Source organism: Vipera berus (genome assembly GCF_964194415.1).
Source record: "Vipera berus genome assembly, chromosome: 2".
Lineage (NCBI taxonomy): Eukaryota > Metazoa > Chordata > Lepidosauria > Squamata > Viperidae > Vipera > Vipera berus.
Window position 1 is genome coordinate 208,520,994 of NC_138203.1, and position 25,563 is coordinate 208,546,556.

General features: G+C 40.7%; 1 protein-coding gene across 1 annotated transcript in view; it reads right to left on the bottom strand.

Annotated features, from left to right (window-relative positions):
* Positions 1 to 25,346, bottom strand: part of CCDC69 (coiled-coil domain containing 69) — a 43,949-nt gene extending 18,603 nt beyond the window's left edge. Inside the window, exons 1-2 of the mRNA XM_081321647.1 lie at positions 25,189 to 25,346; positions 2,303 to 2,369 (exon numbers count right to left, since the gene is read on the bottom strand). Of these exons, the coding sequence (XP_081177773.1) occupies positions 2,303 to 2,369; positions 25,189 to 25,236 (115 nt within the window). The 5' untranslated portion in view covers positions 25,237 to 25,346. The remainder of the gene's footprint in view (positions 1 to 2,302; positions 2,370 to 25,188) is intronic.
* Between the last annotated feature and the right edge of the window lie 217 nt (positions 25,347 to 25,563).

A 25,563-nucleotide genomic window follows, 5' to 3' on the forward strand; every position in this document is an offset into this window, starting at 1 on the left:
CCCCTTCATACACAGCTTGATGAACTAAATAAAGAATCAATAGTTGCCTAAGGTTTTCTCAGCAACTTGAAGAGGTTTAAACTAATAACTTTGGAGTTGATATGTCACTAGGTCTGAAAAACCTACATTTTAAATAGTAACAACTTGTTTGCAGAGATGAGAGTGCATGACTAGTCAGGAACATTAAGGAGAAGATGATTGCCAAGTCTTGACATATTACATAATGCCATTATTTGTTTCTACTCAAATACATATTTATTATGCTGGACGCCACGTGGTTCACGTGTAGCAAAGAACCAAAGGCTCCTACATTACCTTTATTTTTTTATAGGCTGTTGACACAGAGGGAGATGTTTTATTATGATTACAATTTCCAGATGCTATGTCAAGAGCCATGAATGACTTTGTGAATCTTTGAGGCATCTTTAGATAATGGGTGAGGGTACAGGGGCACAGCACAATGAGCTATCTACATTATGTGGAGCAAAGGTGGCTTGAACAAAATTTATTTTGGTAAAATCTCTTATCAAATTAGAAATGAATGCTTTATATCCATCAGGTATCAGCCAGTCATTATTCTGGTTGTATATTATTAAATCTCTCGTAATGGCCTTTAACTGGGGAAAATGGTGCATCACAGGGAAACAACTTTTGAACCAAGTACATTAAATGGACTAGCTTACAGAATGCATCCAAAATCCAGGACATGATTCCCGAGGGAATGATACGTGGGAAAGCTGTGGCTATTTCAGTGCCACGGATTGCTGCTATTGCAGTTCTGTGATCTTCATTTTCAAAGTTTCATGACAGTTTTCCAGCCAATCTCACAATGCCTTGTTCTTCCCCCATCCCATGGGCAGGGAAGGTAAGGTAAAGGAAGGGAGATTTCTGATGCTCCCTGTCAGATTCCCACAAGGAAACTCAATAGGGAAGCCAGCAGGAAATCAGAAGTCACTCTCATTCCCACTGTTGTTGTTTTGCCTGCCCTTGGTCAGTCTGTTTCTCTGTTTGGATAAGGAAATATGACCCAAGGTCATAGGTTGTCTAGTATTCCCTAAATCCCTTCTGAAGTAAGACAGTAACCCTGTATTTCTTGATATACAGTAAAAGAGAGCTGACATTCCCTTCATGCTAAGGATATGAGACTCCTTGGTATCTCAATAAATGTTTATGCATAATAGCTTCAGTTCTACAACTCTACAACACAGTCCTTTATCTGTGAAGAAGGTCCATGCAAGAGAAACATATTTAGGGAGGAAGAGTTGGTAGACTCTCGTCACCACTTTTATTCTGCAACTCCTCCATGCTGAGTTGAGGATCTAATAAGGCTTTTGTGGGAGGAAGAATGGGGAAAAGCAGGGATATAGGCTCAATGCCATCTCCACTCTTCTACTTTTTAACATGGGAAGAGGATATTTGAGGGCATAATACATACTGCTCAAAAAAATAAAGGGAACACTTAAACAACACAATGTACTGTATTTAATAGTAGGATGTCTTATTTTCTGTTCCCTTTATTTTTTTGAGCAGTATATTTGAAGGCCTATATATTTGGATATAATATGCTGATTTATAAAAGCCCAGTTTACTCCATACTTTCCATACTTTGCAGAAGGAGCTATGCTTGATCATATACTGTACAATATATCTACATATTCAGTGTATATCAGAAACTCAAAGATGTAACCAGTAACTATTCATAGCACCACAGCTGCACAGTGGTTGGCTGACCTACTAGGCACAGATTACATTTTAAAATTCTCCTATCAATTTCTGGCAGAGAAGTTGGGTGGACAATTTCTCCAAATTTCTCTAAGGAAGAAGTCTTCTAATAGTTGCTAAAAGGCAGAACTCCTGTTAGCACTAAAATAGCATCACGGCTAAAAAAGCCCATGAAAGAGTTCCCTTTTGATATTTTTCCTTAGGATTTAACTGAAGTGTGGGAAGCCATAGATACAGCAGACCATTGGAGAGAAGATTGGATGATATACACAGATCTTTAGCTACCTCATAACTGAATAAAAACAACAATATGACACTTGCATTATCCATGACAATTTTACCAAAATCCTCTTCTCCTTTGAGAACAATTTTTCTTTCATCAAATTGAATGAGTTAGGAGGGGGAGAAAGCTATGTACTCTGCTCAACAATTATATCCATCAAGAGCAGATTCTCATATTACTCCACATGAATTCATCTCCGAAAATAATAAGAACTTTCTATGTAAAGCCCCTAGTTCTACAAAACTTCGGTGATTTTTCAAATGGAAGCACATCAAAATAATTAATAACTATCTGTACCTTCAGTCTTCAGTGCTATCAATTCACAGGAAGCTTGTCCGCTGTTATACTGAGTTTTTATTTCTTTCTGTACAAAAGACACAAAGAGAAGAATAACTTACTGTATGGAGGAGGAGGAGGAGGAGGAGGAGGGTCACAAAGACTTAGACTTGACAGAATCAGATCGTTTTGGTGAAATTTTCATGCTGGCAGCATGGGATATTCTCTGAATCCTTCTTAACAGCAAATTATTCAATGGTGGCATAGTTCATAGTTCCTCAGATTACCATCAAGGAAAAAATGTGTGTGTGCTTAAACTGATTTAGTCTTTAGCTTTTGCATGTGTGTTAGAGGTAGAAGGGAATGGCCCACCGGTCTGTTGCTAAAGGTTAAGGTTTGTCTACTCTATCACATACAAAAGCGTTATTGGTACACAACTAGCCCATCATTTTAGAAAAATTAACTGGTCCGCTTTGCCACTTTTGAGGCAAAGGTCATGAAATCTAGGCAGAATTTATTCTGTTTATTTATGAAACATTCTATTGTTCATGGCAGAGAACCTATTTCCGGATGGGAAATGTTAGACTTCCGCCATAAGGAAAACAGCACATTCTTGGAATTCCCCTACAGATAGATCAGAAGCAAAGTTCACCTACAGATTTATCCTAGGTGAAACAAATTGGGCTTAACTTGCTAAGTCTACCTTAAAGATGAAGGCATCAATCACCTCTTTCTTAATACCAAACATAAAGACTTCTAACTCACTGGTAAATAGCGTGTCAAAGATTCCACATTTGGTATCTGGCATCTCCGGGTAAGGCTTGGAAAGACTCCCTGCCAATCAGTTTTGGCTATATACCTAGGCTGAAAATAGTTGAGATGCAGCATGATCTGAATCAGGACTGTAAGAAATTGTCTACTGCTATGTATATCTTTGCCATGAATCAAAGTAATGCTCCCTTTAATTGTGACAGACTGAAGCATCACACAACATCTCATAGCTGTGACATGGCATTGGGTATCCTTAGTTTCCCTCACCAGTTATCATTTCATCCATAGATTTTATGTTGTACTATCAAGATAAATCTATATTGTTTCTCCAAGATGCAACTACATTGTTTAAAATGTATGGTGGTTTTTGTTTTTTTTTTTAAAAGGGGGGGGGAAGACACATGAAACAAAAAAATACTGCCTGCATCAGGTAGAAGCAGATTACAACAATAGATCTCATTCTGCCTTTAACTATATGTGTTCATTTTGTACCGTTCACCTTGTACATATAGCTGAGTTGCTTTTCTCCATATTGCCTATCCTTCATCATCTCTCAGATGCTATGAAAAACCCATAACTTTATTAACATGTTGAAGGCCAAAACAACTGCACACAGAAGATTTGCGATAATATTGGACCGCTGCAATGTGCTGTACATGGAGCTGCCTCTGAAGGCCATCCAGAAGCTTCAACTAGTGCAGAATGGAGTAAGTGGTGCTGGCTACTCAGCCCATGTATCACCATTGCTTTGTAAGCTGATTTATTTGCTGGCACCCAGTGCTTCTGGGTGCCATTCAAAGTGCTGGTTGTCACTTTGAAAGCCCTTCATAGCTTGGGACAAGGCTTCTTGAAGAACTATCTTTCCCTGGTTGTTTCTACTTGTCTGATCCAGTTTGGCAAGATGGGTAATTTCTGGGTCCCAGTGGAACCCCATTTATTTATGTATTTATTAGATTTTTATCCCATTTTTATAAGTAACTCAAGGTGGCAAACATATGTGATCCTCTTTCCTCCTGTTCTTCCACGGCATCAATCCCGTGAGGTGAGTTGGGCTGAGAGAGAGAGTGACCTTAAGTCATCCAGTCAGCTTTCATGCCTCAGATCCAAAAGGCATGTTCCACCTTCTGGATCATTCTTCTTTCGGATATTGGGATGCCCTGAACTGGTTCTGGATCTGGGCCCCGAGTGAGTGAAGGGTGCTATGTCTTGGCTGTGCTAGTGAGTGTTGATTGTGATATCTTCCTCAGCTGCTGTGTATTTTAATTTTTCCATTTGTGGTTGAAATTGTTAATTTATTTGAAGATTGGCTTGCTGCCCAAGTCATTTATTGAGATGGGTGGCCATACAACTTGAATAAATGAATAAACAAATATTCCAATAGTACTGTACAACAATAGAAAAAATAGAATAAATATAAATAAATAGTACTGTACAGCAATAGAAAAAATAGAAAAGAAAGAAAGAAAGAAAGAAAGAAAGAAAGAAAGAAAGAAAGAAAGAAAGAAAGAAAGAAAGAAAGAAGGAAGGAAGGAAGGAAGGAAGGAAGGAAGGAAGGAAGGAAGGAAGGAAGGAAGGAAGGAAGAAAGAAAGAAAGAAAGAAAGAAAGAAAGAAAGAAAGAAAGAAAGAAAGAAAGAAAGAAAGAAAGAAAGAAAGAAAGAGTTCAGTGTTATTAAACCACATAAGAATTAAGTCCAGACCCTTTTACTGGCAATTGCAATCAAACAAACTTTTGCTACATGTGGAAAAAATGCAAGAATAAAGAAACTAATTTCAGTTTCAGACCAGCCTGCACAGTAAGCAGTGAAGTTATGAGCTCAGTACACCACACAAGATACAGTTGGTCCTCGAATTACGATTGGTAACTTAGCAACCGTTCAAACTTATAATGGACCTAAGAATTTTTTAAAATTAATATGTATAAAGGTACTTCTATTGAAATGGTTTGGGATGCTAGTAAAGCTTATATGAGAGGTGTACTAATATATTTGAACAACAAATATAGACGTAACTTGGAATTTAGGAGGAAAGAATTAGAGAATGAAATTAAGGAAAAAGAAAAGGCTTTAATTTTGAATCCATTGGATGGGAAGATTAAAGAGGTAATTAATTTACTAAGGGGCCAGTTTGATAAGTTGATGGCTGACCAAGTGGAAACTAACTTACGGTATGCCAGACATAATACTTTTTGTAATGCCAACAAACCAGGTAGATGGCTAGCTTATTTGTTAAGGAAGAAGCAAAGGGCTTCTAATATAGATAGAATAGAACACAAGGGTAAGGTAGTGTACCAGCAGAGTCTTATCAAAAAGACCTTTGTTGATTTTTATTCTAAGTTGTATGCTAGAGATAAGATTAGTGACGCAGATATAGATGAATATTTGATGGAAGCCAATATTCCTGTTCTTACGCAAGAACAAAGGGAAGAGATGAATCAATTGATAACTGATGAAGAAATTCTTTCAGCAATCAAACAATTGAAAGTGGGCAAAGCGCCAGGTACGGATGGCTTTTGATACCATCGACCATGGTATCTTGCTGCGACGTCTTGCGGGGTTGGGAGTGGGAGGCACCGTTTTACGGTGGTTCTCCTCCTACCTCTCGGGCCGTTCGCAGACGGTGTTGACAGGAGGGCAGAGGTCAGCCCCTAGGCCCCTTAGTTGTGGGGTGCCTCAGGGGTCGGTACTCTCGCCTCTCCTGTTCAACATCTATATGAAGCCGCTGGGTGAGATCATCCGTGGTTTCGGGGTGAGGTATCATCAATATGCCGATGATACCCAGCTCTTTATCTCCACCCCGAACCAAGCCAGTGATGCCCTCGATGTGATGTCTGGAAGCGGTACGGATTTGGATGGTACGGATCCAGTACGGATTTGGATGGGGAAGAACAGGCTCCAGCTCAACCCGGCCAAGACTGAGTGGCTTTACGTACCGGCATCTCGACTTGTCCAAGAGGTTCCATCTTTGGTTATGGGAGGAGAGGTGTTGCCTCCCGTTGATAGGGCGCGCAATTTAGGCGTCCTCCTGGACTCACGACTCAGTTTTGAAGATCATATTAGAGTCGTGGCCAGGAGGGCATTCGCCCAGGTTCGCCTGGTGCGCCAGTTGCGCCCCTTTCTGGACCGAGATGCCCTATGTATGGTCACTCATGCACTCGTTACCTCTCAGATAGATTACTGCAATGCTCTCTACATGGGGCTGCCCTTGAAGACCACCCGGAGGCTCCAGCTGGTGCAGAATGCGGCTGCGCGGGTAGTGATGGGAGCATCCCGATACTCCCATATTACACCCCTCCTGCGTGAGCTGCATTGGCTACCGGTTGTCTTCCGGGTAAGATTTAAGGTGCTGGTACTTACCTTTAAAGCCCTACATGGCTTAGGCCCGGGATATCTGCGGGACCGTCTGCTGCCGGGGACGACTTCCCATCGCCCAGTGCGCTCACACAGAGAGGGCCTCCTCAGGGTGCCGTCGGCCAGACAATGTCGGCTGGTGACCCCCAGGGGAAGGGCCTTCTCTGTGGGAGCACCAGCCCTTTGGAATCAACTCCCCCTTGAGCTTCGGATGGCCCCGGACCTCCGGTCCTTTCGCCGCGACCTCAAAACGTTCCTTTTCCATCAGGCTGACCTGGATTGATGATGGGTTTTTAAAAGTTTTAGTTTTTAACTGTGTAATTAATATTTGGGGCTGTTATTTAATTTTTTCTTAACTTTTGTACTGTTGTTTTTTATTGCTGTTAGCCGCCCTGAGTCCTCTGGGAGATAGGGCGGCATATAAGTCCCATAATAAATAAATAAATAAATAAAGACTGACTGCTGTGTATTATAAAAACTTACAGTTAGAGATGGTGAAGGATGTCACCCAAGCAAAAAATTATAGGCCAATATCACTTTTGAACACGGACTACAAGATATTTGCTAAAGTTTTAGCTAACAGATTAATGAGGGTAATGCAACAAGTAATTCATGGTGATCAAACTGGGTTTATAAGTGGTAGACAAATGAAGAACAATGTGAGGCATATAGTAGATTTGTTGGAATTTTTGGAAAGAAACAATCAGATCCCTGCAGCGTTGATCTTTTTGGATGCTGAAAAAGCCTTTGATGAATTGGATTGGCAATTTTTGTTGAAAGTATTAGATAAAATGAAATTTGGGGATAAATTTTTACAACCAATCAGGGCAATATATCAAAAGCAAACAGCCCACATAATAGTTAATAATAGTTTGACTGAAGTATGTAACATTGAAAAGGGTACAAGGCAGGGGTGCCCATTGTCACCCTTATTATTTGTTTTAACATTGGAAATATTATTGATTAAAATACGGGATTCGGATAAAATTAAGGGAATTCAAATTAGAGACCAGGATTATAGATTGAGGGTGTTTGCAGATGATCTGGTTGTTACAGTGACTCAGCCTGATTATTCAGTTGTAGAATTGATGGAGATAATAACGCAATATGGGAAAGTTTCTGGATTTAAGGTTAATATACAAAAAACTAAAATGTTGTCTAAGAATATGACAGTATCACAAAAGGCTGTCTTAGAAGAGCTAACGGGATTCGAAATAGTTAAAAGGGTTAAATATTTGGGGATATATTTATCACCCTCAAATGTAAAGTTATATAAAAATAATTATGAAAAGTTATGGGGAAAAGTACAAAAAGAATTAGATAGTTGGAAAAAATTACAATTATCTTTATTGGGAAGAATTGCAGCTGTGAAAATGAATGTTTTGCCAAAATTTTTATTTTTATTTCAAATGATACCTATACTTAAAAAAGATTTAAATTTGGAGGAATGGCAAAAAGGAATTAATAAATTTGTTTGGGCAGGGAAAAAGCCACGAGTTAAATTTAAGATTATGCAAGATACGCGTGAAAGAGGTGGTCTTAAAATGCCTAATTTTAAATTATATTATGAAGCTGCTGCTTTGTCAGCGATAAGTGATTGGTTCAATTTAACACAAGCGAGATTATTAAATCTTGAGGGCCATGATTTGTTATTTGGATGGCATGCATATTTATTGTATGATAAGAAGGTGGACAATGTGTTCAAGATACATATTTTAAGGTATGCTCTGTTGCGAGTTTGGAAAAAGTACAGACACAAGTTAAATTATAAGATACCTATTTGGGCAATACCTAAACACGCAATAGAAAATATAAATGTTGGGTTTAAACATGATGTGATTACATATAAGGAAATTTTGTGTTTTGAGAGGAATGTATGGCAATTAAAGCCATATAATACTTTAAAAGAAGAAAAGATTGTACAAACTTGGTTTCAGTATGGGCAATTACAGGCTAGGTGGAAGGAAGACCAGAAAAATGGTTTCTCAATGATTGATGAAAATTTGGTAAAGCAAATTAGAGATCAAGGTCAAGCACATATCAAAAGGATATATCTTGCATTGATAGAAATTGATTCAGAGACGGAACTTGTCAAAGACTGTATGATAAAGTGGGCTCAGAATTTTCAAGAAGTTATTACAATGGATATTTGGGAAAAGATCTGGGTGAGAAATGTAAAATTTACACAGGCCCAAAATTTAAGAGAGAACTTTTATAAAATGTTTTATAGGTGGCACTTAGATCCTAAAAAATTAGCAAGTATGTATCCGAACTGCCAGCCCAAATGTTGGAGGTGTGGTTGTGAGGATGCAACCTATTTTCATATATGGTGGACTTGTAAAAAGGTTAAAGCTTTTTGGATTAAAATTTGGTGGAATATGCAAAAAATATTCAAGAAAAGGATAAAGTTTTGTCCGCAATTGTTTTTACTGGGTATTATTATAGATACTACTGTTGTGGACACTAAGTTGATGTTGAATTTAATTACGGCAGCGAGACTTTTAGTAGCGCAATATTGGAAGAAGGAAGAACTGCCGACTATAGAAGAATGGACTTTAAAAGTTTCCAATTTGGCGGAAATGGCAAAGATTTCAGCGTATTTGAAAGACCAGTCGCAACAGAGATATATTGTGGAGTGGAGAAGATGGATTGATTACATCCAGAATAAATACGGGACTAAAATGTTTCACCTAGCATTTGAATAAGTATTGGATTTATGTGATATATAAATTACTTGTAGTTATTTTAATAAGAGTTAAAGTGCTATAGAATTTAATATTTCATTGTTGTTTGCATATGGTAGATTATGTTTGTTTGTGTTTTTATACCCTGTATTTAGCTCTGGGAAGTCAGGGAGGGGGGAGGGGGTGGGGAGGGAAGGGTTGGGAAGGTTTGGGGAGAGGGGAGGGGGTTGGGAAGGGTTTTGTCTTTTAAAAAATGTACTGTAAAACTTTTCAATAAAAAAAAGATACAGTTGGTCCTCGAATTACGATTGGTAACTTAGCAACCGTTCAAACTTATAATGGACCTAAGGGCTGCTTACAATTTGGATTCAAAATATCAACAATTGGGCCCTCTCAGAATCATGTGACTAAATTCAGCAACCATTTCAGCATTCCATGGTCGTGTGGCCATGTTGTACAGTGGTTTTGCTGAAAACTGGCATTTACTTGCAGTTTGCAGCAAAACCACACTCATAACATACCATTGGTTTGTTCAACTACTGGAACATGTGCTTAATAACCGCATTGGCCACTTTATGACCATGGCATTCATTTAATGATGCTGCAAAAAGGTCATAAATCTTTTACGATCATCATGACTTACAAAGTCTACTTGACAAAGATTACCTGTTAATTGACACATGGTTTAACACAGTGTTTCTCAACCTCAGCCACTCTGCTGGCTGGGGAATTCTGGGAGTTGAAGTCCACCTGTCTTAAAATCACTGAGGTTGAGAAATACTGGTCTACTGGTTTAATTGCAGAGTTGGAATAGATACAGAAATATTCCGAATAACAGATGTGATTAAATGGGCTACAATGAACTTGTTCATTGTCCTTCCTACTCTGGGGTCACATGGTGAAACCTAGAGAGTTAAAAATAATCCTTGCACATCTGAAAACACACAAACATGGATTGTAACACCCACCCTCGTATTCCCTTTAGTGGGCTATGAAATGTATTCAGCTTCTCTTTATTTTGCATTCTGCTTTGTGTGCTTGCAGCTGGCTCCATCCTTTACCTTAGCTGAGCTGAGAAAATTGGGGCCCCAAACTCCCTTAAGGAGTGTCTGGGAAGGAACAGCTGGAAAACATGAAGGAGGCTTAAGAAACTGACAAACAAGGAACAAGAGTTTGGCATCACACTCCACTGAATCGGGGTGCAACCTACACTTTCCAACAGTTGTGCCAGATGCCTCCCCTTAACCCAAACGTCACACCCCATATGCCCATGATTCTCCTGGAGCAGCTGGATGGCCAATCACAACACACAGCTGGGTAACTGGGTGAAGCTGAGCTGGTAACTAAACCATAATTTGCTGCTTTTTATCGCCAGCTCTAGAGGTTAAAATCAGGGTGCAGAGTGAGTGCACTGTTCTTCAGAAAACAATAAATTATCACTGGTTATTAGGCAGAATCTCAGTCCTAATAATTCCTCCAAATATTTGGCACTCACCCATATCCAGCCGAGGCTACAGTTCAAGCAGTGATATCATCAGTTCAGGAATGCTTTGTTACAGAATCCACTGTTTTTACCATCTCCTTAAATTTTGCTACTGTCCATCTCAGCCTCGCTTTAAGGAACAGTGTATATAAAAACTGCTTCCATTTTGCAACCAACCGACGGTACCACTTTTGCTGCCCAGGAAAGGAAGAACACTTGTACAAAATATTTTCAAGAAGATGCCAGTTAGGAAAGACTTAATTTAAAACATAATTGGCGGGGTGGGGTGGAGCACAGACAAAGCTGGGTGCTGCTTATTCTATACATGACAAATGATAATTCCTAAAGGCTCTTTCCTTACCAGGTTTTTTTTTCCTTTGTGGACCACCGTGAAGTTACCGTAGGAGGTTACAAGGCAAATTGAGACAGACTTACTCTGTAGATAGTCCTCAATTTATGACCATAACTGATCCCCAAACTTCCATTGCTAAGAGAGTTTTGCCCCATTTCTTGCCACAACTGTTAAGTGAATTGCTGTATGGTTGTTAAGTGAATCTGGCTTCCCCATTGATGTTGCTTCTCAGAAGGTCGCAAAAAGTGATCACATGTCCCCAGGACACTGCAGTCGTCATAAATACATGCCAGTTGCCAAGTGTCCAAATTTTGATCACATGATCATGGGGATGCTGCTGTGGTTGTAAGTGTGAAAACTATAAGAGTGTAAGTGACTAGAAGACCTCCAAGGTCCCTTCCAGCTCTGTTCTATTCTATTCTGTTCTGTTCTGTTCTGTTCTGTTCTGTTCTATATCACTTTTTTCCAGTGCTGTTGAAACTTTGAATGATCACAAAAGCAATGATTATAAGTCAAGGACTTTGCAGCATTATGTCTGCTGTATTATGTCTGCCGATATCAAAAGGTAGCATCCAACTTCAGGGGGCAACAAAATGACATTATTTCAGTATACAGGGTAGATGTCAAATAATTTTGCTAGGCCAATTGTGGGTCTTTAATGCTTTATATAACACAGCCTTCTATTTAATCTTCTGTAATCATGGCACCACTTCCTGGACTTATGGCTGGCTAAAGCACAATCAAATTCAACCAAGAGGCCAGGACAAATTTTCATTTCTTTATGTGCTTTTCTGCCAACTTAAAGATGGGTGGAATACATGTAAGGAAATGACCTAAGTGTTGCAACAATATTTAACAGACTAGGAAAAGATGGAGCTCTACGTCCAATCTAAACATCTCGGTTTGCCATGAAATTACATTCAGCAGAGAACTACAATGTAACCACCTCTTAGTCTAGGCATTGTGTACTGAATATTTGTGAACATGAATTTCACTCATCCTTCCTCCAGATGTATCTGAAACCATAACTCACATCACTTTCAGCCCCCCCAATGGCTGGCTGACACTTTCAGGAATCGTGTCTGGATAGACAGCTAAAGTTGAGAAAACCAAATCATGTCATTCACCTGTTATATTTACAATTGTAAGCATGCGGTTCTTAAGAAGTACTTGATTTAGGTCTAAAATTCCTAATCTGTAGAATAGTCCTTGGTGATTAAAGCCATAAAACATCTATTTGGCCACTTGGTCTTTTATATATTCATATCAGCTAATTCTCAGACACAACAAAATAGGCTTCATTCCATTATGTTCTGTGTGCTGTGAACATCTGAAGAACTGCATATGTTCCTATGTGAGAAAACACAAACAAGAAGGGGATATGATAGCACTCTTCATATCCTGAAATAATGTCACACAGAGGAAAGACAGCATCCGGTTTCTCTTATTCCATACTGCAGGAGATGGTGTAATACTGACAATTGGAGACAGAAAATAGGGAGATGTTACTTCTCTATTTAGCCACTGCAAGAGAGAGAGAGAGAGAAAAGAGAAGGCAGTTGTTTCCCATTGGTCTTTAGGTGTGAAGACCACTTAAATGATAAGGTATCATCCCTGGAAAATTCCAGTGTAGAAATCTCTTAATATGGTGTAGCTTTTACTGGTTTTATGCATTAGAAATGTGCCAAACTACAATTCCCATCGTTCCAAACAAGCATAGTGGCTGTCATAGTTAAGGGGTGTTATAATGTATTATATCTTCTGAAGCCAATTTTGTTGAGTGGTTTCTAGCACCAGGCTAGAAATCGGAAGATGGTGAGTTCTAGGCCTGCTTTAGGCATGAAAGTCAGCTGGGTGACCTTGGGCCAGTCATTCTCTCTCAGTTCATCCCACCTCACTGGGTTGTTGTTGTGGGGAAAATAAGAGGAAGAAGGCATGTTAGTTACGTTCACCACCTTAGTTTTTATAAATATAATAAAGGTGGGATATAAACAAACAGGTATTAAAAGTCATCATGCTGGGGACAAGATGGACTGTTCCATTGGTACAGAACAGACAATCATTCATTAGTCTTCCATTATAATTTAAAAATACATTGACTAAGATTATTCTAACAGGCTTGATTTACTGAAGAATTAGAATATGTATATTCTAAAAATTCTGTATTTATTTTGTGACTGTGGGTAGTTTTTGTTACGTATATAGTGTTTGATCTGTATGCTATATATTCCAGGCTGTAGAAATAGAACATTTGTGGCTTCCAATCAGTGTGATTGGAGAAATATTTAAAGTGTAGTACTATATTACAAGTACTTCTTGTAGTCCAGACTGAGAGGATGGCTAGTATAGGAAGCCATTTTCATTTTATTCAAACTATATTTAAATCTATATTTAAAATCACAACAATGAGTGTTCAACTAAGAGTTGCAGATGCTTAACAACCTAGTTAATGCCAAATTTCATGCTGTTAGCTTTCCTAGCCAATATAATTCAAATGTATAAATTTATATGATGATGATGATGATGATGATAGCTTAGTATTTAATATACTAAATAAAACTAAGTTTGATTACTTATTGTATTGTTACAATAGCAGCACAGCTGTGTGAATTAAATGCAGATCTGCCCTATTATTTACAAAATGAGGTGGGATATAACTTTGCAACTATATTAGAAAACACAAAGTCTTTTTCATCGTAGGTTAATTACTATTTATTCATTAATTTGTTTATTTATTGGATGTATTTGGTCATCCATTCATACAGTGGTTCTAGGCAGCTCTCAATAATCCATGAAACATAAATAAATAAAAACAGGCATCCCCTCCCACCTTCTCCCAGAACAATACCAGGCACGCTGGCTGAGGAATTCTGGGAGTTGAAGTCCACAAGCCATAAAAGGGCCAAGTTTGAAGACCCCTGTCCTAGCCCAGTGCTGGCTGGAAAAGCCAGATCTTCACAACCTTCCAGAAGATTAAAAGAAATCAAAGGGAGATCCCTCTGATCTCCAATGAGATAGTAATCCAAAGGACTGAGGTGACCTCTTCTGCTTCAGATCCCTAGGCTCCTCTCTGAACTAAGCAGAGACCCAGGCTGCACTGGAGAGGAAATAGGTAATCCAAAGCATAGGTAATCCAAAACCCTATGCTTTGGATTACCTATGCTTTGGATTACCTATGCTATGAGGGGGATTACCCCCTCATTCTATGCAGTGACTAAAGCTTCAGCCAGACTATGCATCAGATCTTCAGGGAGAACCCCAAGTTCCCTTTGGAAGTCTTTTGGATCCATCAGTCACTTGGGTGCTCCAATCAAATACATCCCACCTTCTAAGAACTCTTAAGGACACTGAAAGACAAATCAGAAAGTGGTGTGACCATGACAAAGGAGTGATGGAAATCTTCTCCAACTTTAAATCATGTTGCCAATGTCCCAGCTGATCCAGCATGTGATCACATCTATACATTGGGCTCTTAACTGTCTGGGCCAGACCTATAGATGTGACGGTGGCTCATGAACTCCTGAGTTGCCTATTGTTTCATACCCAGAGGTCAGATTAAAGTCCACTAAGACTTGCTGCCAACTCAGCTACCGAGACCTGGAGTTCAGCCAGATGGGTTGTTTTGCAGCAGGGAAACTGATACAGAAGCAACAATCTCTAGAGGCCAACTTAAAGGGCCTGATAGCAAACACCTGGAGCAGTACCTATGAAAGGTGCACGTTGGCTCAAGTGATTAGGACACTCAGTTGAAGGTTAGCAAGCCATGTTCAAGACCTGTGGGATGGGGTGAGCTCCCATCCTTTGCTCCAGCTCCTGCTGGGGACATGAAAGGAGACCCCAACTGAGCATCCCCAAGGCATTGGTGATGTTACAGGCTAATCCTTTCAATCAGGAAGTGCCTCAGTGCTTTTGACACTAACGCAGCAGTACATCTGAATGCCACCAGACAGTCCCAGATGACCAGGGCCATTCCAGCCTCTCTGTCCCTGGGTGTAGGCTGATGCCCATCCAAAAATCAATTGGATTTAGGTGGACAACTATGGAAATTGAGTAAGTAACTAAGTAAGTAGGAATCCAGATAAGCACATCTCTGAGAGGAGAACCTCTCCCTCTGTAGCTGATGGGAGACCATAGATTAGTATTTCCCATTTGGGTGTCTTCCCATTCTGGTGTTTTCCATCTGTCTTAGACTATAACTTTGACAACACTTGTCCAGCAGCTCACTGTTTATGCTTGGTATAGATTATAGGGCTTGTAATCCAAGACAGATGGGCCATCTCTGTATGAAGCAAGCTAAAGACTGAGGCTATTCTAAGTCTAAATACCCAGCAAATCATCTCAGACGCAGTAAAGTAACTTGGCTAACTGGAGTCAAAGAACGCAAGAAAAACTCCTTCAGAATTTTTTTTTTTTTGTTCTCACACATTTTGTCCGGTGCCTTTTCTTTTCTGTGTCTTTTGATTTCTGCCTGTTGCTCAGACTTTGCCTGCTTGCTTTTCATTGAACTCCAGCTTGTTACAGGATGGTTCTTCAGTAGTGCAGGATATCTAATCTGGTTCTGGCATGAGGCCAGCCATCTCTCAGCCTTTCTCCCCAGCAGGGATCAGACTATAAACACACGTTGTCTCCCCCTGTGCCAGGCAGCTGAATTCCAACCCCCGATATAATGTAACACTACAATCCTCTGGGCAGCTCAGCCAGCATTCCTCTTGCTACAGATCCCTATGGGCTTCTGGCTGTGGCACCAACACAATCATTTCTTTATCTTCCTGTGCTCTAAAGAAACAAAAATAGATGACAGAAGCCACACCCTTGAAATGGCAAAGAAGCTGTTGCATGGAATATTATGACAGCCCTACCCAAACAGCTGGTTCCTAGCTAGTTAGGCTCACGCAATCAAACCTTTTCTGTTTTAGTAGTCTGGTCTGGTCATAATGTTAATGTATATAAATCATAGTTGACAAACTACAATAGCTGGAATCACACAACACAGTCAAAGCAAACTAAAGAAACAATATTCTATATTAGATACTACCAGCTGGCCATAATCTCAATAGGTGTCTGCAGTGCTTTTTTTCTAAAAAAAAAAAAATAAGGTGCCGGAACTCTCATCTTGTTAATCTTTTATTTATATAATTTTATTTATATAGTTATTTATATAATTAAAAATTATATATTCAATTCTTAACATAAATTTAATTTATTGTATTTAAGGCAAATGTTCATAGTAAATTCCAAAGTTTTGTCCAATGCTCGTCGGGCAAATGTTTGAGATTTGAGCCAAGTTTAATTGCCTTTGGTTTTTTTCATCTGTTTTTGGCTTAGATGAAGTATTTTTTTATTTTAATTCCATCTATATCCCGCCCTTCTCCGAAGACTCAGGGCGGCTTACAAGCTTAGCAGTAGCCTTCATTCTATGTATATGCCTGCTTATTAGGGCTTTCACACACACACCAGTGGCATTATTACAAAGTCAGCTTAATTGTCCCCAACAATCTGGGTCCTCATTTTACCTACCTCGGAAGGATGGAAGGCTGAGTCAACCTTGAGCCTGGTGGGATGCGAACCTGCACTAATTGCAGGCAGCTGGTGTTACTTAAGGAGGCATTAGCCCACTGCTCCACCAAGGCTCTTGCATCTTTCAGGCATTCACCAAATAAACTAGAATTTGTTGTGAACATCTCCTTAAATACAAACAGCTCATAAGCCGGACCTACCTATATTACCAACCACATTATTGATGGCTTGTACATACCATTTTAAAGATATGATCACATTGGTTCAACTGAATGAGTTGCTCCTATAACCTAAAATGCATGCTATTAATTCATCCCTGCCAAAATAGTTATTTTCATCAGACTTAGTTCATGATGAACTTAGAACACTAAGTTCTGTTTTATCAAATTTATCATGAAAACAGCATAGTAGGCTGTCATAGGGGTGAAAAATTGTGGGATAGCTCCCCCTTGTTTATATACTGCAGGTGGATATAGTAAAGATGGAATATTATTTTTTGTCTACTTGGAAAATGATGTCTTAATAGAGGAAATAACTTTTGCATATATAGGTAAAGGTAAAGGTTCCCCCGCACATGCGTGCTAGTCATTTCCATCTCTAGGGGCCGGTGCTCATCTCCATTTCAAAGCCGAAGAGCCAGAGCTTGTCCGAGGACGTCTCTGTGGTCATGTGGCTGGCATGACTAGACGCCAAAGGTGCACAGAACGCTGTTACCTTCCCACCGTAGTGGTCCCTATTTTTCTACTTGCATTTTTACATGCTTTCGAACTGCTAGGTTGGCAGAAGCTGGGACAAGTAACAGGCACTCACTCTGTTATGCGGCACTTGGGATTCGACAAGCTCAGTGTCCTAACCCACTGAGCCACCGCATCCCTTTTGCATATATAGTATAACATATATTGAGTTCCTTTTGGAAGGACTAGCAGTGGGAGATAATAGATATCTAATACAAGTGCATATGCTGCCTTCAACATATATGTGCTTAATTGATGGAGTCATGTTACTGACAAGATAATGAACAGCAAAGAAATTGTTATGAATACATAAGTTAAACATTTTGTTTCTATTTCTTTACAACTGCTGATAAAAAATGGCCTGGCTATGTTCAAATTATACACACAAGAGAACAGGCTTAGGTGAGGGGGAAAGTGTTACAATTCAATCTATTCATGAATATGAATGAATATGTCCATAATTGCCCAGTGTATTTTAACAATGATATAGAACTGTGCTATGAGGAGCTTACAATTTACATTTCTTATTCTTGGGGATTAATGACAAGAATATGAAAAAATATATGCAAAAGTAACAGATAAATATGAGAAAATATAGTTGCATATCCTTAAATAATTTATGAAAAAAATGCTTAAGATTACCACTTCAGATAGACATACAAAATCTGCAAGAATCCAGATAACCACTAAAATAGTAGCCATGAGACACACTTCCTGGCTGAGGGAGGTGACCCCAGCCCTTCCAGGCCACACGGGATGATGTGGTCAAACCAGGTTAAGTCAGTGCAGCAGTTCAGGGCCAATCTGTGCGAGGTGATGTGTCTCCCGCAATGCACACCGATGGCGCAGAGCTTGCAGTCACCGAGCCAGATGCCAATGCGGGGCGGCAGGAGGGCGAGGGTGGTGGGCAGGCCGAGATGGCAGCAGGCATTGCAGGCCAGGCACTCCAGGGCAGCCACGTAGCTGGACAGGGCGAGGCGGTGACAGCACAGGTCCAGCACCAGGTAGGCCACCAGCTGTCCCGGCCCATGGAAGGTCAGCCACCCACCGCGCCCCATGCGTGCCACCTCCGCACCCAGTGCCTGCAGCCACCCCAATGCCACCTCCACCCCACTGCCCGTTCCACGCAGCCCCGCCGTGTAGAGTGGGCCCCGTGGCTCCCACAGCACCATGGTGTTGGTGCTCCAGTCTCCTCCAGGTATCTTCAGGACTACCGTTAAAAAGAGGTGGAGAGGGAAATCGTGTTGAAAGGTCTCGCAGAGGGCAGGGTGGACTTAACAAATGCAAGTTATTTGAGAAGGGGGGTTTCTTTGCCACTGCATTTTATCCTTCTGACTTGTGGTCAGCCTGGCTGACACAAGGTGAGCATGAGGCAGGCGCGCACATGGACTCCACTTTTTCGGCAGGGCAGAATTAAGTACTGCTCCCCACCTCCCACTCCTGGTCCTCTGTTACTTACAACTAGGAGATGGTGTAGTTGGGCAGCAAGGAGAGGTGCAAAGTTCCAGACAACTTGTCTTCATTGCAGACAACTTGCATATGCAATGTTTGTCTGCAGGGTCTTTTGGCGTTCTCAGCAGCAATTCCTATTGGCTTTCGAAAGCCAATAGAGAGAGTAGCACAGCTTGTGCAAAAGTTGAAACAATCCATCAAAAAAAGGTGCCGGAACTCTGTTCTGAGCCTTTTATGAGAAAAAAAGGCCTGGGTTTCTGGCTCTGGTTTATGAGTTTGGTTAATATTGATTTGTTGTGTAAACTATCATTCTGTAGGTTCACATAATACACTTTTGCTCAGCCTGAACACACTCTCATTTTCCAGCTAGCCTGCCATTGCTAAAACTTTGCAAGCAGAACACACCACTGAAAGGGGCCAAGTTGACACAGTTGGTTCAAGTCATGGTTGACTAACCAGGGACTTAGTGGATTCATCCAATGCACTAGGCCCAAATAAACAAAATTATGGCTCAAAATGTTGTATAAAACAATACAGTCCCGAGTTACAGCTTATTTGGTTGTGCCATTGTCTGAGGTGGAAAACTCTCCTGCCTGCCACTTGAACTAGCCTTCTCTACTGGAGCATTGTGGAGAGGGGCAAAGTGTACTGTGATGTCATTATGCAAAGGACATGACTTAATGGACTCGCATCAGACCATCAGGATCTCATTACTTCATTGTACTATTTGTGCAGTGATATAATGGGTACATGCTATCCTTTTGATATTGTGAGTTGTTATGGATATAATTGATTGTGAGGAGACAAATGGTTAATTCCATATATGTAGCCCGAATCTCTTTTAGAAGATGATACGTACAATTCTTTTTTTAAAAAAAATGTCTAACTGATAGTAAAGATTACATATACTAAGATAAAGTAGGAAATGCATGATAGAAAGCAAGATAGCTATCACTAAATAAAATGTACTCAGCGTGGAGAAGGCATATTTGTGTGAATCTGTTCATCTAAATTTTTGAATAATTGATTTCCTCTCTGTTACTCATCCAAAATACATTACAATTAAAAAACAATTGAATAATACAAGTTATAGACTCCAGCACCATTAATTTTAAATGGTACACAATGGTAGCTGTTGGGATTGCATTCAGCCTTCCTACTGCGGTGCCAGGTTGGAAATGTTCTAGAGGTTTGTCTGCTAGTTTACTCCACTTCAGATCAGGATGTAAAAAGCCTGTCTTAATGATGTCCCTGATTCTGGACTCACATATGTCAGTTGCAACCAGTCCACTAGAAACCTCCTTCTCTTCCAGCGGTAAACCTCTGTGCACCTCTGACACCCTCGAAAAGGTGGGAAAATAGTAAAAGAAAAAAAAGAAAGAAGGGGGCTGAGAAGTAGACCTGCATCTGGGCAGACTGGAAAGTTATTTATTTATGGGATCCTTGGTACTCTCTGAGCTTGGTTGTTTTGTTGCAGATGTTTCATTTCCAAAGTAGGTAACATAGCCAGTGCTAGAAGGGAGTGGGGTTTGGTCTCATTTATATACTGGTGGCTTGCCCTGTCAGTGTGGGTGGGAGTGACCATGGTGGTATCTTGATTAAGCTATTGCTTACTGTTAGCTTGTTTGTCTGAGTTGGTGGTTCCTTGACTAATGTATTGTTTACTTCTTTACTGTTGGTCCAATTTTAATGTATTTATTTAACTAGGCTTGCTTATTTATTCCAATGGAGGAAAAGATATCAGGGTTGAACACATCAGAATATATCTGGGTTGAAACTGTGGAGTCCCAAGTTTATTTATTTATTTATTTATTTAATAATATTTATATACCACCCTTCTCCCGAAGGACTCAGGTCGGTGAACAGGGCAAGAATAAAAATACAAAGTTAAAAAAGTTAAAAAAGAATTAAATATATGCCCACTAAAAACAGTAAATACAAATATTAAAATAACAATAAAAAACCCCACCAATCCCCCATCAGGCCAGGCCGGCTTGGTTGTTTGCTTGCAGATGTTTCATTACCTAACTAGTAATTCCATCAGGTTGGATAATGCAAGCAAACAACCAGTTCAGAGAGTACTAAGAATTCAACAGCTACTTATTTATTTCTGATTATTCTACCAGTACAATAGGATTTGTGTGATGTTTTCTATACATTTCACAAATAATGTATCAAATATGAAAACACCTAAGATTCCAACACTGCTTCTTGCTTTTTCTTTTTTTTTGTCACGCTGTACAATACAGATAGTCTTCAACTTATGGCCCATTGCTTAGCGACTGTTCAAAGTTACAACGAACCTATCTAGGGACTACTTGCAACCTGGATTCGAAGTTCTGACAGTTGTGCCCGCTCCCTCGGTGTTCACATGACCGAACTTTGGGAACTTGGCAACAGGGCTGTCAAAGGCTGGGGTCATCTCCTACAATAGCTGCATTTACAGCTGTTTGCAGCATCCTGCAGTCACATAACCCCATTTTATGATAGTTTTGCCAACAGGGTTTTAGTTTTCAGCAAAACCGTATCTGCAGCGAACCATTAGATTTCTTAATGACCATGGTGATCCCTTAATGACTGAAGTATTTGCTTTATGACCATGGCATTTAACAACCAGCACAAAAAGGGCCGTAAAGTCATGATGCTCAATGCTCCGTTATAGTCATAAGTCAAGAATTACCTGTAATCTTACATTGCCTTTGGAATATAATTGGGATAGAGTATACATCAATTAATTTTTTAAAAGCCGGCCAAATGGATGCTGGGCAGAAGGATACACTTGGCTTTGCAATGGCATTAATGATTAAATGACAAAATCGGACTTAGGAGCAGACCCCAAAACAATAATTTACCACTGTTTTCCCTTTCACTAGCACAAAAAATAAAATACAATTTGTCTCCAATCTTATTGATTGGGAGGGGCAAATGACAAATTGATAAGGTATGACATATTTTGATTTATGAGAAGTTCTCATTCTATTTGTCATACGTAGAAGTTTAATCCATCGATACCAATAACCTGAGTTCATGGGATTTTCCACTTCCTGTTCTCTCCCTTTTTTTTCAAAGGAATCGTAAGATTCTGGAACTCTGCCTTTCATTGTGATGGTTTTAAAATACAGAGTGATCTGGATGTAAGTTTCTCTCAGAGCTCTTCTGGGCTGGCACAGAACTGTTTTCAGTGCATGTAGGAGATTAATGTATTATGTATTATACAACCGAGTAAAGCATATTTATTGAGAAGCATATTTTTTACAGGTGCACATTGCCAAAGAAAAGATGGAAAAAAAGCATTCAGAGATGTTCCTTAGTAACTCAAAGCACAGATCCCAAACACAGAGATCAACAGGGCTGTCTTTTTAGATTTCTTTTTCTCTGAGAAACGGAAAAAGTATGCAAAGACAAATTCCAGTGTTTCTGAGCGGAATATGATTATTATGAATATTTACCGCTGCAATGATTTTTTGCAAAGGTTTGCACCATCATTCATAAGGCCTACGTTCAGTCAGGTGAAACACGGCCTCAACCAATAATCGACCAACAATGTTTCTGCTCATGGGCGAAGTCTTAGTTTTATCTGTCAAAAACTACGGTGGATTTGTGTGTGTCGTTTGATGATCGGGAATGTGGCACTTCTTTTTAGAAATAAAGAGTTGCAATTTGCAAAACTCTTTCATCTTCACTGTGCACATAAGGTACAGAACAGAAAGGCTCACCACATTTGTGTTTGTTTTATTATGCCTTTGAGTCAGTGTTGACTCCTGGCAACTGCCAGGATTAGTCTCTGCAGTTTTCTTGGCAAGATTTTAGATGTGATTTGCCACTGTCATTTTCCTAGAGATGAGAGAGTGTGACTGGCCCAAGGTTACCCACTTGGCTTTACGCCTAAGGTAAGACTAGAACTCAAGATCCCTGGATTTCTCGCCTGGTAACTTAACCTCTCTCCTTCCTTCCTTCCTTCCTTCCCTCCCTCCCTCTTTCTCCTCTCCTTATTTCTGACGGCCCACTCGAAAGAAGTACAGGTAGTGTTGGACTTATGACCACAATTGAGCCCAACATTTCTGTTGCTAAGTGAGGCATTTGTTAAGTCAGGTTTTCCGCATTTTACAACTTTTCTTGCCACAGTTGTTACTGTAAGTGAATCACTGTAGTTGTTAAGTTAGTAACACGGCTGTTAAGTGAATCTGGCTTCCCCATTGACTTTGCTTGCCAGAAAGTCGCAAAAGGGGATCACGTGACCCCAGGACACTGCAAGTGCCGTAAATATGAGTCAGTTGCCAAGCGTCTGAAATTCGATCATGTGACCCCGGGGATGCTGCAATGGTCATAAGTGTGAAAAATGGTCACGCCACTTTTTTCAGCGCTGTCATAACTTTGAATGGTCACTAAATGAACTGCTGTAAGTCGAGGACCACCTGTACTAAAGAATCAGCTCAGTGGTGAAGGAGTTACTGGAAAGGAAACATGGATGTTTTGTTTATTATTTATTGGTTTAATCATGGATGGATTTCATGATTATATGCATTTTATTTTTCATGAGTCTCGTGAAAATTTAGAATCAGAAGATTAGATGGTATATCAATTTTTTTCCTCCCATTTAATTAGGTCTGATTTTTAGAGGCTGTCCGGACAAATCCTGCAAAGTTTGGCAGAAGTGGTTTGCCACTGCCTCCTTCCTAGGGCTCAGAGAGAGTGAAATAGTCCAAATTCACCAAGCTGGCTTTGTGGCTTAGGCAGGACTAGGACTCGCCGTCTCCCAGTTTCTAGCCTGAAGCCTTAACACTACACAAATAGTTCACACTTGAGTTTGCCATGTATGTATCATTCAATGTTCAAAATGCGTAATTCCCAGAATAGTTCATTTTTTTTAACCACCCCTGTAATATGTCCCACAAATGTATGTTGCTAAAGAATTTGATTAATAAAAGGAAAAGCTGCACAAACCTTTTTATCTAACTTTATTCAAAAAATGTTATACAACGTAGCTCTTTTCCTAGTAAAAATTAAATTCAAAATAAGTACTTCTATAAAAAGTTAGTACCTTGCCACTCCATCAAGCTGCTCTTGCTAGCATCCTCAAGCTAAACAAACACATCCTGACCCCAAAATAAGCAGGATGGAATTACAGGCATTGCCATTTGCCTGGAAATGTGGTTGGAGGCTTCATTTTAAATACAAGATAATAACTTGGTAGAAACTTTCTTGTTTAAAACAAAGGAGATGGTTAGTGGAATTTGCACTGCCTTTTATGCAATTTGAGATAGATTTTATTTTCATTTTTCCAGTTGAAAATTACATACCGATGTGACTTCTTTTCCTAGAGATCCAGCAAACGCAGATAGGACTAACTGGATACTGAATTCAGAACCAGTGCCACCTCCCTGCATTAGGTTAACAGTCTATTTGGAAAATCTTGGATGAAGTTTCTCACTGTGGCATAAACGTCCACACCATTCACCCCACTCGCCAAAATCCTGGTTTACTAATCACATGGCAAAGACGAAACCAAGGAGGCGTACATTTTAGCACATTGTGAAGTTTGCTGGTTCCAGCCCAGTACCAAGTCGGCCACTGTGATTTGTAAATCCTAGTTTATAGAACAGCCCCGGATGTGAATGCAGTCTATGATATAAGCCAAGATGTTTCTAAACCGGTGTTTTTTTTAACCACCCTTTACTGAATTAAAGGCGACTTAGTGGGAGGTTAATCTGGGAGGGGACGGGTGGTCACGAGCAACGGACCCCCATACACGCGACCAAGTAGAGACACGCAGATTTCCTGTTGGGGGGGGGCGGAGCAAGTTCCCATCCCGAGCCCTACAAGTGAGAAGTCAACTTCACTGGACTGCAACGTATCTCCGATCAACCCCCCTCTTCCAAAATCGACCTCGTCGTCGGCTGCTGCCTCCCCCTCCCCCTCGTATTAGAGCCAGAAAAGAGGGATCCCTTTGTTTGCGAGGGGCGAAGGGTCCGTTCGACTCCCCAGCGTCCCTCCCGGACATCGGCCAGCAGCAAATCGTTCGGATCAACTGCATGGTTTTGGGGCGGTGGCGAAGGAGAGAGTTGAATAACCGCTAAAGTTGTTCACGCACGCACGCACGCACGCACACACACACACACACACACACACACACTTGTCGCTGCGGTCGCAAAGTTCTGAGCTTTTGTTGCTAAACAGCTCCTTCCTTTTTCCCCTTCCCGGACGCCTCCCGCCACCGATTGGCGAACTGATTGAAGTCTTGGCACTAGAAAGTGTGTGAGTGAGTGAGTGAGTGAGTGAATGTGTGTGTGTGTGTGTGTGTGTTTGTGTGTCGCCACCGATTGGCGAACTGATTGAAGTCTTGGCACTAGAAAGTGTGAGTGAGTGAGTGAGTGTGTGTGTGTGTGTGTGTGTGTTTTGCAAGAAATCGGATGGACGGGACTCCACATGCCCTCCTCTCCCCCCAGTTCTTCTCCGGGGCTGGAACCCACCAGGGCTGTCAAGAGACCCCAGGGTGCGAGCCCACCCCGACACACCACGTCCAGCAGCCCCGACTAACTTTTGCCGCCGCTGCCCCGCGCGCTTACCTTCCTTCTGGCTTCACAGCAGCCCGGTTTACTCCCCTTGCAGCCCATTCCTCTTCGCTTGTGTGGCTGGGAGGGAGCGCTGCGAGGGTCAAAGGGTTAAGACCAAGGGCACCGGCGGCAGCGGCAATACCCGCCGCCGCCGCCGCCGCCGCCGGCCAGCGAGGTCTCCATCTCCGCGCGCTGCCTTCCTCTAAGACCCTGAAACGGAACTCGAAAACAGCCTGCTTCAAACTTCACGCTCAGGCAGCCGAGCGCCGTAAGTATCAGAAGAAAAGCCCCTATTCTAAATATCTCCCGTGCTTTCTTTCGTTTTCGAAAAAAAGAAAAAAAAAGATATCCGGCTGCCCAGATGGGAACTTCTCCTGATTTGCGACT